Source organism: Tursiops truncatus, chromosome 15 (assembly GCF_011762595.2).
Source record: "Tursiops truncatus isolate mTurTru1 chromosome 15, mTurTru1.mat.Y, whole genome shotgun sequence".
Taxonomy (NCBI): Eukaryota; Metazoa; Chordata; class Mammalia; order Artiodactyla; family Delphinidae; genus Tursiops; species Tursiops truncatus.
This window is the reverse complement of record NC_047048.1, coordinates 37,637,200-37,649,737: the sequence shown is the minus strand read 5'-3', so window position 1 is coordinate 37,649,737 and position 12,538 is coordinate 37,637,200. Positions and strand designations below refer to the sequence as shown.

At 62.4% G+C, this 12,538-nt stretch overlaps 4 protein-coding genes and 1 long non-coding RNA gene across 5 annotated transcripts; 2 read left to right on the top strand and 3 right to left on the bottom strand.

Moving 5' to 3' along the window:
- Window positions 1-123: 123 nt before the first annotated feature.
- Window positions 124-1,604, bottom strand: LOC117308245 (uncharacterized). The gene is made up of 6 exons (XM_033840599.2): window positions 1,337-1,604; window positions 1,188-1,267; window positions 875-1,036; window positions 550-708; window positions 487-490; window positions 124-424 (listed from the first exon to the last, which is right to left on the bottom strand). Exons 1-6 carry the CDS (start codon window positions 1,582-1,584, stop codon window positions 274-276), a joined length of 804 nt encoding a protein of 267 aa, XP_033696490.1. The 5' UTR covers window positions 1,585-1,604; the 3' UTR covers window positions 124-273.
- A 98-nt stretch (window positions 1,605-1,702) lies between these two features.
- Window positions 1,703-4,121, top strand: STUB1 (STIP1 homology and U-box containing protein 1). The gene is made up of 7 exons (XM_033840591.2): window positions 1,703-1,983; window positions 2,501-2,699; window positions 2,788-2,953; window positions 3,154-3,241; window positions 3,400-3,456; window positions 3,543-3,659; window positions 3,737-4,121. The coding sequence occupies exons 1-7, from the start codon at window positions 1,822-1,824 to the stop codon at window positions 3,860-3,862; spliced, it is 915 nt and encodes a 304-aa protein (XP_033696482.1). The 5' UTR covers window positions 1,703-1,821; the 3' UTR covers window positions 3,863-4,121.
- Window positions 3,013-5,794, bottom strand: JMJD8 (jumonji domain containing 8). The gene is made up of 9 exons (XM_033840594.2): window positions 5,676-5,794; window positions 5,500-5,598; window positions 5,240-5,288; window positions 5,066-5,162; window positions 4,908-4,976; window positions 4,697-4,816; window positions 4,542-4,609; window positions 4,330-4,464; window positions 3,013-4,250 (listed from the first exon to the last, which is right to left on the bottom strand). Exons 1-9 carry the CDS (start codon window positions 5,765-5,767, stop codon window positions 4,170-4,172), a joined length of 810 nt encoding a protein of 269 aa, XP_033696485.1. The 5' UTR covers window positions 5,768-5,794; the 3' UTR covers window positions 3,013-4,169.
- Window positions 5,795-6,062: 268 nt separating this feature from the next.
- WDR24 (WD repeat domain 24) lies at window positions 6,063-12,149 on the bottom strand. The gene is made up of 8 exons (XM_004312898.4): window positions 10,261-12,149; window positions 8,891-9,068; window positions 8,070-8,742; window positions 7,423-7,541; window positions 7,223-7,344; window positions 7,025-7,129; window positions 6,600-6,940; window positions 6,063-6,424 (listed from the first exon to the last, which is right to left on the bottom strand). The coding sequence occupies exons 1-8, from the start codon at window positions 10,739-10,741 to the stop codon at window positions 6,071-6,073; spliced, it is 2,373 nt and encodes a 790-aa protein (XP_004312946.1). The 5' UTR covers window positions 10,742-12,149; the 3' UTR covers window positions 6,063-6,070.
- LOC141276504 (uncharacterized) lies at window positions 9,118-10,266 on the top strand. Its single transcript, XR_012326168.1, has 3 exons — window positions 9,118-9,422; window positions 9,991-10,042; window positions 10,204-10,266. It is a non-coding gene; the product is annotated as an uncharacterized lncRNA (long non-coding RNA).
- Window positions 12,150-12,538: the final 389 nt, after the last annotated feature.

Sequence of the window (12,538 nt, the reverse complement as noted above, 5' to 3'; positions counted from 1 at the left end):
GGGCTGGGCTGGTCTCCCCCCAACTCACTGATCAAACTGTGAGGGCCCTTCCCTCCACACAAACAGCAGCCTGGGCTTCCCCCTTGCTTTTCTGTACCCAGCATGAGGTGTCTCTGTATGGGAGATGGGAGCCCCTGGGGAGAGTCATGGGCCTCATAGTCAGGTTTGAGTTCAGCAAGCATTTATTGAGCTCCTACAGCAGCCAGCCCCCTGTCCAAAGACTTGTGCCCTGAGATCACAGGGTAGGTGTGCAAGCCCTGGGCCACAGCCAAGTCAGTAGGCCTGGGTCCTGTGGTTCTTGGCTGGCCTGGTGTCCTCAAGGGTGGCCAGGCTGGGACCGAGGTCAGGCAGCAGGTCAGGGCACAGCTTCTGCCCTACAGCCCAGATCCACAGTGCTGTCTCCACACGGTGAGGAGTCCACAGCCTGAGGCACTGCCTGGGGTGGGGCAGAGGGAGTCTGGGGCTCAGGGGCACCAGTCACCCTACCCTGCTGGATAACTCTGCACATCACCCTGACCAGAGTCCTGGATGCCCTCTCTGGCCGCCAACAGATTGCACGTTGGCTCAGGGCTGTGGCACCCTCCTGCACCCGGCCCAGGTAGAGCAGGTAGTGCTTCAGGGTGTACTGCAAGGCTGGCAGACCGGGCACTGCGGCCACTGCCTCTTCAGACATGAAGGCTGCTACCTCGAGAGCTCTGGCAGCCAGGACTGCCGCGGGAAGTAAATGGACAGCACTCAGCCCCACCTCGACGTGGGGCTGCCATTCCCAACAACTCTCGGTGTCACGTATCCGGCCATTTCACAGATAAGGCCACTAACACGCCAGGTTCCGCCCACGACCTCGCCGGGGGGACGCCCAGCTCTCCCTACTAACGCGAGGTGATAGCCGGGCCCACGCCCCGGAGGGCGCACAATTCCGTGACCGCTGCGTTCACGTCTGGCAGGAGACAGAAGGCGGCGGCCGAGCGCTGCACCACCAGCTCCGGGGAGTTGGTGGTCAAGAGCTGCTGCAGGCGCGGCCGAAAGTGGCCCCTCGGTGGTCAAGGCGGGTCTGGGGTCACGGCTGGTGGATCTCGCTAGGGGCCCCGCCCCCAGGCGCGAGGGCCCGCCCCCAGGATGAAGCCACGCCCACGGCGCTACGTCCCGCCCCGGAAGGCTCCGTCCCCCACGTGGGAAGCTCCTCACCGCCAGTTTCCACGCCAGCAACTGCTCCAGCTCGTCGCGTGTCACGTGCTTCTCGATGGCTGCGGGCAACTCCTCTCGACACCTGGGGAAGGGCGGTGACGGGGAATCCGAGCCACGGGGGTCGGCCCGCCCGATGTCCCCACCGTCCTACCATCGCTCCAGGGTTTCCAGCCGCCCCTGGGGGCTCGCGCGCGCCCGCAGCACTTCCCCGTGGCACCCCAGGACGTTGGCCCAGCTGCTCGAGTCCTCACAGCCCGAGCCCGCGGGCAGTCGCCATCCCCACGCGCCTGGGCGGAGCCTCGGGGGCGGGGCGTCGGAGTGCCCGAGCGGGCTCCTGCCCCGACGACCTCGGCACTTCTCAGGCCTCAGACGCTGCGCGTCGCGTCGCCGCGAGCGCATGCTCCCCCGCCTGCCCCGCCCCTCCCCCTCCCCGTCCTCCGCCTCGCGTCTGGTGCACGCGCTGCCCCGCCCGCTCGCAGGCCATCCTTCCCGCTGGCCCCGCCCACCTGCGCGGCCGGAAGTTCCGGTGGCGGAGCGCTGGACCGGGCCCGAGCGGATCGCGGGCTCGGGCTGAGGGCGTAGGGCGGGCCCGGCGCGGAGCCTGGGAGCGGAGCCCGGGCCGTGCCGCGCGGCGCCATGAAGGGCAAGGAGGAGAAGGAGGGCGGCGCGCGGCTGAGCGCCGGCGGCGGCGGCAGCCCGGAAAAGAGCCCGAGCGCGCAGGAGCTCAAGGAGCAGGGCAACCGGCTCTTCGTGGGCCGCAAGTACCCGGAGGCGGCGGCCTGCTATGGCCGCGCCATCGTGAGTGCGCCTGCACCGCGGGAGGGGGCCGGCGTCCGAGCCAGGGGAGGGGCCGGACTGCGGCTTCGCCTCCGCGTCCTCCCCGGAGCCCCTGTCTGGCCACCCCCGCCCGACTTTCGGAGGCGGGTGGTGCTTGGGCTCTGAGAACTCAGTGATGATGTTGTTCCAAAGGGGCCAAGGCCACGGCTCCAGAGCCAGTGCTGGTTGCCAGAGAACTGTGGCGGGTGGGAGATTCAGAGTGCTTGAGGCCCACTCGGCTGGGGGCCAGGGACCCTTGCCCTTTGAGGAGTCCAAGCCCAAAGCTGGTGATTTCCACAGATCTGGAAAAGCTACCTTCACAAGACTCACTGGAGTCCAGAGGGTGGGCTCAGGTAGGCTCCACCCTCCCTCAGAACCCAGAGGCTTGGAAGCGGAGAAACCTGTAGTGTCTTGATTCCAGCTATGGGCTTCAAGCTGGGACAGAGGGGGTAGGCTGAGCTCACTCCCTCACGCTGGCTGGTCTGCCCTTGTTCTCCAGACCCGGAATCCCTTGGTGGCAGTGTATTACACCAACCGGGCATTGTGCTACCTGAAGATGCAGCAGCATGAGCAAGCTCTGGCTGACTGCCGGCGCGCCCTGGAGCTGGACGGGCAGTCTGTGAAGGCACACTTCTTCCTGGGGCAATGCCAGTTGGAGATGGAGAGCTATGATGAGGCTATTGCCAACCTGCAGCGAGGTGGGCTTACAGGCTGGCTGGTGCCAGGGTGCCTGGGACCAGGCGGGTGGACTGGCTGGAGGTTTATCCAAATCTTCTATTCCTCCAGCCTACAACCTGGCCAAGGAGCAGCGGCTCAACTTTGGGGACGACATCCCCAGTGCTCTGCGCATCGCGAAGAAGAAGCGCTGGAACAGCATTGAGGAGCGGCGCATCCACCAGGAGAACGAGCTGCACTCTTACCTCACACAGCTCATTGTGGCCGAGCGTGAGAGGTGGGCTGTGGTGATGACAGGCGCCCCCCGGAAGTCACCACTTTTAGGTTAACTCTGAGTCGTGAACACAATCATTTATTGAAGGTCAACTCTGGCACGCAGGAGATGGAGGGGAATGAGGCCTGAATGAGCCTAAGATTGGAGTGGAGTCTGACCTCCTGGCCAGACCCATCTCTGATCAGCTTTTGGTCAACCTCCAGGGAGCTGGAAGAGTGTCAGCGGAACCATGAGGGTGATGAGGACGATGGCCACCTCCGGGCCCAACAGGCCTGCATTGAGGCCAAGCATGTGAGGGTGCCCCAGCCCAAGTGTGGGTCCTGTGTGTATTTGCATGCGTGTAATGGACGTGAGGTGCCCCTGGCTCCTGCTGGGTCTGTGAGTTTCGGTGCCTGGGGAAGGGAGATGGGGTGTCAGGCCCACAAACATAGCTGCTTGGTTCTTTGCAGGACAAGTACTTGGCAGACATGGATGAACTCTTCTCCCAGGTAGACGAGAAGAGAAAGGTGAGCTGCCTGTCTTCTGGGGTCTGTGGGTAGCAGGAGTCGGAGCAGTGCCCCTTCCCAGCCCCTGATCTGACCCTGTGCTGCAGAAGCGAGATATACCCGACTACCTGTGTGGCAAGATCAGCTTTGAGCTGATGCGGGAGCCCTGCATCACACCCAGTGGTATCACCTATGACCGCAAGGACATTGAGGAGCACCTGCAGGTGAGGGCCCATGGGAGTTGGGAGCAGGACCCACACCCACTGAGCCCCTCCTAATTCTGATTCTGTTGTCACTGCAGCGTGTGGGCCATTTCGACCCTGTGACTCGGAGCCCCCTGACCCAGGAACAGCTCATCCCCAACCTGGCTATGAAAGAGGTCATTGACGCGTTCATCTCCGAGAATGGCTGGGTGGAGGACTACTGAGGCAGGGCGAGTGTGTGAGCCACTCACCCGCCTTGCCTGGTACCCTGGCCCAGGAGGGCCTTGGGCAGTAGTCTCTAGCCGCTGTACATAGTTTGTGTCCCTAGATCCCTATCTTGGTGTCCCCAAGCCCACCCCCATCAGTTCTGCTGGGTCATGAGCCTCCCCCATCCCCCTCTGGGCCAGAAACAGTGGGTGAGAGTGGGCTGGGCTGAGGCTGCCGCTGCCATCTCTGTCCCTGTAATAAAATCTGTGAGCACTATAGGGGCATGTGCTGGTGTGCGACGGGCTCCCCAGCCACCCCCTTTGGCTAGCTGAGAAAAGTAGACATGAAGACGCTGGTGTCGAGGTTGAGTGTGGCGTGCCACCATCGGTCAGGGAAATACAGCACCTGGGAGTGGGGGGGACACAGGGATTGGTTGGGGCCCCTTGACCCAGCCCAGCCTGGCCCCTGTCTGCCAGCCACTGACCTCACCAGCGTGGATGGTGCATTCCAGGGGCCGTGCAGATAGTGCCAGGGCTGGGTATGTGTCCCGGAGCCAGGCCAGTGTGGTCTTGTTGGGGTGGAATTCAGGTGTCTTCGCAGGAGGGTACAGGAACCAGCGCTGAGGGTGGGAGCAGCAAGGTCACTCTTTGTGCTGTGGTCAGTGAACCCAAAGTCTCAGCCCCACCCTTTGCTGACCTTTCGGCCATAGATCACCTCTGAGAACCCGGGCCCGTGCCAGTGGAAGGGCACCCCAGAGCCGGCACCTGTGTGGTGAGTTACGAGCAGCTGGTTACCAAGCCTAATCCTCCCCCACCCAGTTCCCAAGTCCCCTGGTCCTGCAGGGCACTCACCTGCAATTCCAAAGCTATAAGCAGGAATGGTACCTAGCAGGCTGAATGGAGGTGGAGAGTAGTGCCGAAAAAGTGATGCCCATTCCGTGAAGTTATTGTCCCCAAAGAAATACAGGGTGTCTGACAGCAAAACACACAAGAGGATGCAGGAATCTTGGCACCTGGGTACTAAGTCACCCCACCCCACCCCATGGCCACCTGTCTGGCTCACCATTGCCCATGGAGAAGGGGTCCTGGGGGTGCAGCATCTGCTCCACATACTCCTGAAAGGGCAGGTCCACTGCGGTTTGAAAGGGGTTGGTCAGGACTGGTTGGTGCTGCCTTCAAGATGCTGGCAGGCAGGCTGGGCTGCTGGGAGGGGCAGCTCACCTTTCTGGTAGGAGTAGGTGTTGGCAGTGCTCAACCGGACCACGCTGTCCCCAAACAAGGCCAGCAGCCTTTGACGGGAGCACAGGTCCCGGAACCTCTGTGGGGGCGGGGAAAATACTCAGGGGCCAAGCTCAGCACGGGCGAGTGGTGGTCGCGAGGAGCGTGAGCACTCACCGAGTTGTCTGTGAGCCCCTGCAGAATGACAGGTCTGGAAAAGGCGTAGCTAGAAGAAAAGGAGGAATCATGGCCTCAGTCTGATCCGCGCCCATCGTCCGCCCCCGCCCACACGTGCTCGCACGAGCTCAAGGGGAAGCGGCCTAAGGAGGCCCGGGAGGACGGGCCGGCGACCAGTGCGCGGCCTCAGCGGTGCACGGTGACGGAGCCCCCGAGTTTTCAGGCGTGGGAAGTGTGGCCATACAAGAGGACGCGCTTACCGCTGCACGAACTCGGCGTAGCTGAGATCGGCCCGGCGCTCTACGGTGCAGCGTTCCTCCTCCGCCACGGCCGCCGGCGCCCCCGGCCCGGGCCGCCGCCTGCCGACACAGCTGGTCAGTGCCCTTGGCTGCCCCGCCGGCCGCCCCGCCCCGCCCTGCCGCCCGGCGCCGCTCACCACCCTCCGTCGCTTGCCTCCCGGAGGCTCCGGGCCGGAATCACCAGCGTCCAGAGCGCGAGCAACAGGAGTAGCCGCACCCCCAACGCCATATCCCGCCGCCGCGAGGCATGCCGGGAGCTCCGTCGTCGTGGCAACAGGCTGGCTCCCGGAAGCGGCTTCCTCTGGCCCGTCCTGGAAAGAGGGGGCACTTCCGGAAGGCGGGACGAAGGTCGCACCAAGAGCTGCTATTGGCTACTGCCAGCTCCCGTGGACACACTGCCACCCGCCCACCAGAGTCGCCCACGCGGGACCGTAAGCGACGCGACCGGGTGACAGGCAGCCTCAGAATACGTCTCCCGCTTCCTTTATTTGGTTCACAAGCCCCGCACACCCATCCAGGTCCGGCAGGCGGGTCAGGAGTACTCGCACAGGTGGCCGCATCCGGCGGGGCAGTGGGAGCTGCCCTCCAGCCACTTCATGATGTGCTGCAGATGTCCGCCGTGACTGCAGCCCTGGCACCACACGAACAGACCCTTGACCACGTGGTGGCAGACGGCGCACATGCTGGCGCAGTGGTGGCACCTGTCGCAGACCCAGCCCCGGCTGCTCATGGGCCGCTTGCAGTGACTGCAGTTGACGTGCAGGGTGGTGGAGGCCTGGTTGAGGCAGCTGATGGCACGGCTGGTGCTGAGTTTGACCACCTGGTTGGACACATTCCAGAGGCAGAAACGCTGCAGCAGGTCGATGTAGGACGTGTACCAGTGCTCCTGGTGGTGCAGGGAGGGGAGGAAGGAGGTAAGAGACCAGGGTTTCGGGCACACTGAGGAGCTTCCCCCAAGTGTGCTGGGCACAGACAGAGGGGCGGGTGCAGGCGGGGCGTGCAGGGGTAGTCCTGGGGGTGGCAGCTGCTCCAGGGAGACCCCCCCAGACCCTGTCACCCACCTGGGTCTGCTCGTCGATGTCTTTGCGCACGCGTTCACCCAGCACAATGAGCACGGACACGGCCATCTGCACGTCGCCCTGCTCCGCATAGAAGCGCAGCATGTCACACACCAGGGCACTGAAGAAGTCAGGCGGCAGGCGGCTGTCGTACAGTGCGTGTGAGACGGAGATGAGTGAGAAGGAAGAGTCCACAGGCACCAGGGAGGCTGCATCTGCCTCGTTGCCACTCACATGGGGCGAGTCGGCCTTGTCTTGCAGGTGCTCAGGCCCGGGTGGGGTGTCCACAATCTCGTGGCGCAGTGGGAAGGCTTCCTGGGGCAGCACATACTCGGGCTCCTCAGCTGCAATGCAGGGGGGGGCGGTAGGCAGGGTATGAGCCTCTGGCCCCGCCTCCTGGCCCCACCCCTCCCCAAGCCCCCACTTACAGTGAGCGTGTTCCGGGTCTAGCAGGTACAGCTCGTCATCCTCACCTTCCACATCGCCCAGCAGGTAATCGGCAGGCACGTCGCTGCCCTCGGTCTCCTCGTTATCTGCCCGAGGGAGGGAGAGCATTGCAGGACCAGCTCACTCTGGGAGGCCCCAGTCTCACTCCCATGAATGCCCTGCGTCTGCTCCCAGCCTACCTTCGTTGGTGATAAGTGTGGCTGAGGAGTCCAGCAGCACTGTGTCACTCCGTGCATCACCCTTGCTGCGGTCCAGCCGAGTCTCACTGCCCAGCCCTGGGGCCATATCCTTTAGATTGAAACTGGAGGCAGGGAAAGCCGATGGATAGGTGGGCCCCAACAATCCCACCCTCTGGGGAAAGCCACCCCCAGATGTCTACCTGTTCATAAGTGGCAGGCCACAGGAGCTGCCCTTGCCCACACTGTGGTTGAGGTTGGTGGTGGACACCAGGCCAGGACTACAGTAGATGATCCGTAGCATGGTCCATGTCTGCGCCACCTAGGGGTGGGCACTGTTCACTCACGGGGGTCCTGGGTCCCTGGCGCCCCGTGCAGGCCCCCCTCTGCCTGGATGGAACCACAAACCCTCAGCTTTCAGCTGCCCCAGGGACCCAACGTCCTGGCCCGCCCCAGGTGGGAAATCGATGCCCATGGGAAGACAAAAACCCCAGCCTCAAACTTGCAGAGGCACAGAAAGAAAAGTGGAAATGAGCCTGGGGTCCCCAGGAGGTGATAAGTGAGGCAGTGTGGGCCTTCTGTGTAGGGCTGGACACCTTGGGAAGTCTAAAAGCAAGGATAAGCCAGAAGAGGGGGCTCCAGCCCCACAGCACCCCAGACCTGCATCCCAGGAATGGCACTGGCATCTGGCCCACTTGGGGCTCTGGACACCCTTAGTTACTGGGGCAAGAGCCAGTGGTGACCTCAAGCAGAACTGAGCACTGAACTCAGGGCAGGGTCTGGGCACAGCAGTCAGAGGAACTCTCTGACCCTACACCGAGGTCATGGCCCTCAACCCAGCCCTATGTACCTGGTTGCGGCCAAGCTCCCGAGCCACTTTCGCATTGTGGTCACAAAGCTCGGCCAGTGGCCGGCCAGCCAGGGCATAACGCTCAGCCGTGTCCACGAACCAGCTCATGCTACTGCTGCCAGGCTCCATCTCAAAGACACTGAGGGCACTGGAGGCGAGGCCTGAGAAGGGCTCGGCAGGGTCCAACTTGCGCTTGAAGAAAATTGGGTGGCGCCGATCCCCAGTGTAGGGCTTGCGCCCCGACTCAGTGGCCACTAGGCTCTCCTTGGCTGCGAAGGCCAGATCCCCAAAGAGACCATAGCAGAGGCCCTCAGGGTTGGCGCGCTCAACAGGCTGGCTGGCATCACGGAATAGGTGCTGGCATAGGGTGCTGTCCTTGGAGCCGGAGAGCAGGAAGGAGGGATCGTGCGGGTGGCGCCAGGCAATGCCTGTTGTGACATCGCGGTGCTCCTCAAACATGGCAGCTGGCACAAAAGGCCGGCGCACGTCCCACACGTAGATGTTGTGGTCCACCATCATGGAGCACGTAGCTAGGTGGTGGCGGCACTCAGGCCGCCACTTGACTCTGGCCACGGATGCAATGGTTTGCACGCAGTGCACCTCCTTAGCGCGGTGTGTGGTCATGTCCCAGACCTTTACCATCTTGTCACGCCCACCTGTGGCCAACCAGCCCCTGTGGAAGGCCCGTGAGGTCCTCAGTGACCTCTTTTGGGGTGGGAGGGCTCCCCACTCTGTCTCACAGGTCTTGAGGCAGTGAGAGAGCCCTTCCATAAGCCCCACCCATCTTGCCCCATTGCCCCGGCCCCCACCCCACCCCACACCTGTCCTCGGGGTGCCAGTCGCAGCAGAAGACAGGCCCATTGTGGGCCGTGAACATTCTCTCACAGCGGTCGGGCCGCCGAATGTCCCAGAGCTGCACGTTGCCGTTCTCAAAGGTGGAGGCGAATGTGAAGTAGTCCCGGATGCTGAACTGGACGTCACGCACACTCTCAGACTGGCCTGTGGGCAGGACGTCAGTGGAGGGAGAGTTGGGGGTGGGTGGGTGGGTAGCCTACAGGGACTCCAGCAGGGAGAGCAACCAAGGGGTATCCCTTGGAGTGAATGTGGACTGGTGTCACATGCCTGCCCATGGCGCAGGCCAGGAGGCCTAGAGGGTGGAGTAGATACTGCCAAGGCCTGCCCAGGGTGGACAAGGGTGAGGAGAGGCCTGGCAGAGCAGACACAATAGCCTGGGCTGGTGAGAGGGACACAGGCATTGGGTGGTTTTGACACAGGCTCCTGGACCTCGATTTTCCCTGGATTCTGCAACTGACATCAGTCCTTGGGCGAAGCTGTGGTCGGCTTCAGGACCAGGTATCAGAGCATTGAATGAACAGGGGCCTCAGTGGGCTGAATACAATCCTTCGGGGGCCTGAGGCCCACGGAGGCATGGATGGGATGCCCCAGGATCTGCCCAGTCCCTACACCTTGAGCTGGAGCCGCCACGTCAGCCCCAGAGCACTGGACACCTTGAGGGTACACGTCCACCCCTGTGGACCACCACACCAAGAGCCTCTGAGTGCAGTGTCCAGCTTTTCCCCAGCACAGGTAGCTCAAGGTCTGTCTTAAGAGGCCCTCAGATTCTCTCTGGGCTCTGCCCTGTGCTTCACTTGGTCTCAGCGAGGTGAAAAGGGAGAGCTGGCTCAAGGGGGGTTGTCAGGGAGCTGGGCCTGCTGGGAAGAGAACTGCGGGGGGACCAGGCAGTGCACCACTCCCCACTGCTTCCCTGGGCTGAGGACCCTGGAGGTAGACTTTGTGCAATGAGGTGGCCTGGAGCTCTGAGGCAAGGAAAGAGGAGACAGCAAAACAAACCCTCTGCTCAGCTGCCCAGGTGGGCTGTGGATCTGCTCAGGCCCTGCTCTCTCCCTGATCTCACACTCAGCCTTGACTCCTGCTGACTCCATAAGTGCATCAGAGCTGTGACCACACTCCAGGTACCCCTCACACTTCCACTAGGCCTACCCCTGCCCTGCCCCTCTCCTGCTCACCTCCACCCACTCTTCCAGTGCCAGCTCGGCTGGCTCCTCCTCCAGGAAGCCCTCTGAGAGTACATCTGAGGGCCTTTGATGCACACAACATTTCTCAACCTGCCTAGACAGGCCAGCCACCTGCAGAGATGCACACCTGCCCGACCCGCCTCCAAGGGCCTCACCCGAGAAGGTGCTGACAGAGTCCTTCCTGCGAAGGTCGAAACACTTCATGAAGCCATCCTGGGAGCCACTGAGCAGCACGTGGGCCTCAGTGGGGTGGAAGCAGACTTTGTTCACCGTGCGTTTGTGCTCCGTAAACAGCTGGTCCTGCTTGTTGCGGGATGGCCGGCCCAGGTTCCAGGTGACCACGACTCCATTAGTCGCCGCCGTGGCAAGCAGGTTCTCGTCCATCTGGTGCCAAACAACATCTGCACAGCTCAGGTTGAGCGAGGGCTTGCGGCCCACACGAAGGTTCAGCTTCTCCACAAACTGCTCCTCCTCAATGGCATAGATCTTGAAGATGCTGCGGCCTGCCACGACCACCTGGGCCGCGTCACGGCACACACTGATGGCATTGGCTGGTGCATCCAGGTGGCAGTGCATGGTGCGGCCCGTCAGCGTGCTGCCACCCAGGGCTGTAGTCACGCGAGACATCTTCTCCATGGGTGCACGGGTGGTGGGGATAGGTCAATGAAGTTGGCAGGGCTGGTCAGCCTGGGGGTAGGGACCTGGCAGTTCAGAGCCTTTACCCTGGGTGGGTCCTCCAAAACTGCTTAGTCCAGGGCAGTCCACCATTAGTCAGTCTGACAGGCAAATTCCATCACCCTGGCTGAGCAGTCAGAAGGCGCCATAGCTGCCCTGAGGCCAGTGAGTCCCATGTCTGACTTCTGGGGAAGACCCTATCTGGTCAGTCCCAGGCCAGGCCACCTCTCCAACCCCCCAACTGCCAGATTAGGATAGTCACTGGACGTTCGGTCAGTCAATCCCGCCCGGGGAAGCCAGGTGGTTCCCACCGTCCGCAAAGTCGGCCTCTGGAAGGCGGGCAGAAGGATAGAGGAGCCCGGAGAACACAGGCTATAAAGGCGCGAGGGACACAGAGGGACTTCAAGGACCGAGCTGTTTAAGGAGCCTGGGGGGGTCTGGCGAGACCGGAGGCAGGAGAGGCTGGCGGCGCGGAGGTTGCGGGCGAGCGGAGGCAGCGGGAACAGAGCTAGCCGAACGGAGAAGTCTCTCCTTCCGAGAGCACCCGAACCATTTCCTAAAATTGCCGGGCCGGGGAGGAACCGCCGCGCCGGAAGCAGCCCGTCTCTTTCCTGCCCCCCCGCCGGACGTGGTCCTTTTCTTGCCAGCCCCTCGCCGGAGGCGGGTGCCCACACTACAAACGTTCCGGGTCCGGGAGCTACGCTGGTGGAGGCGGAGGGGTTGACCGGGACTAGGGGTAGAGGGGTTCCCCCGGTTCCGCCTCGAGTGGTGGTGGGTTTTTTTTTAATCACTTTTTTTTTTTTTTTTTTTGCGGTACGGGGGCCTCTCACTGTTGTGGCCTCTCCCTTTGCGGAGCACAGGCTCCGGACGCGCAGGCAGCGGCCATGGCTCACGGGCCCAGCCGCTCCGTGGCATGTGGGATCTTCCCGGACCGGGGCACGAACCCGTGTCCACTGCATCGGCAGGCGGACTCTCAACCACTGCGCCACCAGGGAAGCCCCTATTGCAGTATTTTAATGCTAATGCTCATCTCTGCCCCAAGGTCCATCAGCAAGTCCAGGCATCCCTAAACTAGTCCTGAATCTCTCCATCGTCTCCGCCTCCTTTCTCGCCCTCCCCGGGACCCCAAGAGCAGCCTTCTAACGGCTCTCCCTGGGTTCCTCGTTTCCCCTGATCTGAACCCCGCACAGCAGTCAGGTACCACTCTTTGGCCTTAGGTCCCCCATAAGTCCCCACCGCGCTGTGAGTAAATCCCAAACTCCCGGCCTCTTCCTCTCTCCGCGCACCTCCAGCCACGGCGGCTTCTAGCCCTTCTTCCAGCTGGGCAAGCTCTTCCCTGCCTCGTGGCCATCGCACGTTTTCGCCCGCTGTCCTCTCCAGAAGGGATCTCCTTCTCCTTCAGAGTTCAGCTTACATGTCACGTTCTTGGAGGCCTTCCCTGGCCACCCCATTTAACGTGACCTCTCCACTGTCACCTCCACAGCGCTTGTCACAACCCATTCCTTTGTATACTGGTTGTCATCTGTTGCACACGAGTATGAACTCAACCAGGCAGAGATCACATCTGTCTCTGTCTCCAAGAGCTCGAGTGCCTGACCCGACCTGTTCACACAAGCGGCTCGGCTCAATCAGTGACTCTGTGAGCCTGCCTTTCTCTCCTGGGTATGAGCCCTGGTCTGTCCGTGCTGCACTGTGTGATCTTTTAGGACAGCGGTCCCCAACCTTTTTGGTACCAGGGACCAGTTTCGTGGAAGCCAA